Genomic DNA, 4636 nt, shown 5'->3' with positions numbered 1-4636 from the left:
TTGAAAAATAATGTGTTTTTTGAACATTAAAGCATGTCAACATATTCTGTTACACCAAATACACAAAATAATGATCTTTAAAAAAGCATCATATGACCCCTTTAATCACAGGGTGTGTGTGTGCGTGTGTGATTTTCTCAGCAACTTACAGCCCACACATTGACGAGCCGCCTGCACAGAAACGGGTCAAGGTTCCAGTGGATGCAGGGCAGGAAGGTGATGTAAAAGACCTCATGCCCCAGAGTGGCCGATGTCAAAAACAGGAAGTAAAAGAGCCAGTTCCTCACCTCATAATGAGGCCCGGGTTGCTCCTGAACACAGAGAAATGCATCTAGCTGAATAAACTGCTTCACCACATCAACAAACCACAAATCAAAACCCGTTTACATACTTTTCAACATTTTGGAGGATTGTAGCACCATGAAAGACTCACATTTTTATCTGTGCACCATCATATATGGAACAAATTTCACTTTTACATATTTCACCCTGATTATGAAAATATATTAAAGTTTAATGACATTTGTAACTAATTGAATCCACACTAAAAATTGATATTTTTAAAAAATATATTATTATTATTATTATTATTAAAGACAGTATGTTATTAGGTCAGTGGCCTGCCTTTCAGTTTAAAGCTTATTGTACATATTAACAACATAAATGAATTTTGAAAACAGTTTTAATGTATCTAGATGAGACATCAAAAATTGCTTTATACTCTTCTGACAGTCTAAACCAACTAGAAAAACAGGAAAATCTTGTAGTTTGCTATTTCTGTTTTTAAAAGCACAGCCTTCACATTAGGGAGCCTCTCAATTTCAATTCACCTGAATGAAGAGTTTCATTTAAATCTGATTTACTTACTTCGCCTTGGGTTTCATACTGTAAACTGGCGGATTTATAGTTGGAGTTACTGTCGTGTGCGCGTGACGTCCCGTTCGCCACCTGCTCTGCTTTGCGCCGGTGGATCGTGACCGGAACGTCCTTACCGGATCCGTTGGAGTGTACGAGTCCGTTTCGACTAACATACGAGCACGTCTCTCTCGGAACCAGGCCGCAGCACCGCTGGAAGCTGGCCACCAGCTCGGGGCTGTTCAGGTACGAGATGAACCCCCACATTTTGAGCTTTTTCAGCCCAGCCCAGCCCAGCCCGCGTTCACTGTTGTGTTTTACAGCTGCAGGTGGCAGAGCGTGAAAGAGTGCTGACGTAGAAGCTTATGGCTGTTTTGATTGGCTGACATGTTTACGCACGGAAAATTACCTGCTTATCGTACCTGTCACAGGTGGGTCATTCCTGCCATGCAGTACCTTTGACTCCGTGACTTAAAAAAAACAAAGAATATTCTAGTGTTATTATAGTCATTTAATGACGTATATTTCTATATCTGAAAGTAATTTTCAGAAATATGTTCTGATAAAGCTCAGGCTTCGATCTTATCTGAGTACTGTATTTATAGCAGAAAATGAAGAATTAGTGATTGACAGTAATGAAGGTGTCAACATTTCGATTTCATATTTTATATGATAATAGCACTTTTTATGTCATTTTATCTAATGGGATGTAGAGTTTAAGAGTGAGCCAAATTAACCAAATCACAAAACAACAGAAATTGCCAAATCCCTTGCTAAAACTCTAAAAGTTGAATCTGGATCAGAATGATCATCCCCCCTTCGTTTCGAATCTCTTAAAATGTCTTAAAAGAATATTTTCTTCTACATCTATTTTATCACTGTATATGCACTGCATAATACAAACATTGTATTAGCCTATATGACCAATTTCGAAGTTTTATTTTGTTCCTGAAATCCAATCTAAATCCCCTCTTTTTCCGAATATTCCTGATGTTTTGTATCAAATGTATCCCAACCTTACCAAAAGGTTTTTAACAACCCACAGGGGGTTAATTTGGCCATTTTTTCCAAGCAATCTCAATGGCAAAAAGTGTCCCAATTTACACTACTGATGGTTTGATCCAGATCAAAACCAAGACTGGATTACATAATCCATTAGAATTAGAATAATTTTCAAGATTTGATCCAATCTGGTAACTGAAGTCCAATCATATTTGGGGCCCTGGTGTTTGTGTTGTTGTTTTCCCACCAAAAATGCACTTCCTGGTCCTGGAAGATGATGTCATTTGGCAAATGGCTTTTGTTAGTTTTAGTTCAAAAGACTACAAAAAGACTAACAGGAAATTAATATTAAGGAAAAACCTATAATTAGATTACTAATTTCAATGTTTTGTTTTATTAGTAAAAATTAAAAATGAAGAAATATTGAAAAGATTTCTTATTAAACTGCCAGTTTTTCATGTCAGAAGTTATTAGCATATGGAGAAAAGTGACAAAACTTCCTCATTTTTTGTTTAAATTGTGAGTTTAAAATGTTTTGCCCAATATAAAACGCAAAAAGGACACCGGGGCTAGTTGTCACATACAAAATAAACATAATAAAAATGTTTATTTATTTGAATGGAGGGTGTCTGAGAAGTATGTTCTGATAAAGCTCAGGCTTCGATCTTATTTGAGTACTGTATTTATAGCAGAAAATGAAGAATTAGTGATTGACAGTAATGAAGGTGTCAACATTTCGATTTCATATTTTATATGATAATAACACTTTTTATAGTTTTAGTTTATAGTTTTTATAGTAAAAGATTTCATATTAAACTACCAGTTTTTCATGTCAGAAGTTATTAGCATATGGAGAAAAGTGACAAAACTTCCATTTTTTGTTTAAATTGTGAGTATACAATTTTTTGCCCAATATAAAACGCAAAAAGGACACCGGGGCTAGTTGTCACATACAAAATAAACATAATACAAATGTTTATTTATTTGAATGGAGGGTGTCTGAGAAGTCTGTGAATGAACCTGAAATAGGCAAGCCTTATGTTTCTGGATTATTAGTTTCCATGACAACAACGTGAGCTAGTTGAAATGTCAAATAGGTAGATATGGCCAGCTTTCAATTCCATGGAGTCGGGAATGATACATGGAAGGAAAAACAGAGAGGTTTGAACAGCAAAGAAGGAGTTAAATCCACTGACGCAAACAGCAAAATTTAGCCGAAAGGCTCGCGCTGTTTGACCCGTGTCTGATGCTTGATTAAGGTGTGATTCCCGCGTCCCGCATCTTTCCGGGCTCGATGCGCTCGCAACCGCCCATCGGTTCTGGATGAGAGCGAATAAAGTCGCCCTTAAGGCGGCATTACATCACCTCCCGACTAAATGAAGCGCTTTAAAAAAGCCCTGACACATAAAATGTCCGGGTTTAACGGCTTTCGCTGACAGAATAAAGAGAAGAAAAGGTGGCTGGCGTGACTGGCTGGCGCCCATTGTGTGGAGGATGTGAAGCGGCGCGAGATGCCATGGCAGCGGCGGATGCAGCAGCAAACGGACCGGAGTCGCCCGGTCTCCCGGTACCCAAGGCGTTTCCCTACGAGGAATACGAGTGCAAAATCTGCTACAACTTTTTCGACCTCGACCGTAGGGCGCCCAAGATCTTGGAGTGTCTGCACACGTTTTGCGAGGAGTGTCTGCACTCGCTGCAGTTGTGCGAGGAGCGGCCGTGGCGCATCAGCTGCCCCGTGTGCCGCCACCGCACGCCCGTACCGGACTATCGGATCCAGAACCTGCCTAACAACACCAAGGTCACGGAAGATTTCCCTCTGTACATCGATTCGGACCCTGTGCCTCAAGATGCTCTGCCGCCCCACCGGCCACCAATGCACCCGGCGCTCGTGGCGCTCAGGCGCGAGGAGGACGCGTCCGGGGCGTCCATGGCTGGTCACGCGACGCCGTCCACCACTACCACGCTGTCCCAGGACTCGGTCTCGCGCTACGAGAGCTGCCAAAACTGTAGGCGGCTCGCGTTGACAACCGGATGCGTGTGCGTCATCTTCTCTTTACTGTCCATGCTAGTGCTGCTCTTCATGGGCCTCATTTTCGTACACAGCCACGGCGGGCCGCCCTCGCCCACGGGACCCCTCTGTCTGTCGGTGGCAAGCATCCTAGCCATGGTGTCGGCGATGGTAACGTGGCTCCTCTACTGGCTCAAAGACCGACCGGAGCACGATACGGGCCGCTCCTCGGCCACCACTAATGCGAGCCGGAGAAACGCGTGACAGAAGATCAGAATCGTATGACAAGCCCTTTCAGCTATTATTTCTTAATACCGGTTAGTTTCTTTTCATGTTACTAGTACTATCAGTATCTTTTAAAGAGTTATACAATTTATTAGTATTGGCTAGATGTGCCAACTAGTATCAATCCCAGTATACTGGGGGGAAATTAGGCTAATTAGAAAAATTTTCACTCAGAAATTAATGGTAAAGTTCACAAATAATTATAAAGGACGTCAAGTAACACTGAATTAAACGTGGAATTTTGAAAGTATTTTCTTGCAAAACGTAGACAAACTTCTATAATGTTTTAAAAAATATATATTTTTTTTACAGTATAATTACACTACTAGTAACATTTTTATCTCACTAGTTACAATTGCTTATATTTGTGCAATGATTATAAACTATTTGTTAACGTTAGTTTATGCATTAAATAACAATGAGCAATACATTTGTCCAGTGTTCGAATTGTGTCAAAGCCCCCTTCAAAAATAAATAAATAAATAC

General features: G+C 40.5%; 2 protein-coding genes across 2 annotated transcripts in view; one reads left to right on the top strand and one right to left on the bottom strand.

Moving 5' to 3' along the window:
* The window catches only part of LOC107669878 (sphingosine-1-phosphate phosphatase 2-like), a 10133-nt gene extending 8957 nt beyond the window's left edge, over window positions 1–1176 (bottom strand). The window contains exons 1-2 of the mRNA XM_016462307.1: window positions 868–1176; window positions 150–311 (exon numbers count right to left, since the gene is read on the bottom strand). Of these exons, the coding sequence (XP_016317793.1) occupies window positions 150–311; window positions 868–1122 (417 nt within the window). The 5' untranslated portion in view covers window positions 1123–1176. The remainder of the gene's footprint in view (window positions 1–149; window positions 312–867) is intronic.
* Window positions 1177–3233: 2057 nt separating this feature from the next.
* LOC107669889 (RING finger protein 223-like) lies at window positions 3234–4202 on the top strand. Its single transcript, XM_016462320.1, has one exon. It carries the CDS (start codon window positions 3374–3376, stop codon window positions 4127–4129), a length of 756 nt encoding a protein of 251 aa, XP_016317806.1. The 5' UTR covers window positions 3234–3373; the 3' UTR covers window positions 4130–4202.
* The last annotated feature ends 434 nt before the right edge of the window (window positions 4203–4636 follow it).

This window comes from Sinocyclocheilus anshuiensis, unplaced genomic scaffold (genome assembly GCF_001515605.1).
Source record: "Sinocyclocheilus anshuiensis isolate Anshui unplaced genomic scaffold, SAMN03320099.WGS_v1.1 scaffold272, whole genome shotgun sequence".
Classification (NCBI taxonomy): domain Eukaryota; kingdom Metazoa; phylum Chordata; class Actinopteri; order Cypriniformes; family Cyprinidae; genus Sinocyclocheilus; species Sinocyclocheilus anshuiensis.
The sequence above is the reverse complement of the archived record's forward strand: the minus strand, read 5'-3'. Positions and strand labels throughout refer to the sequence as shown.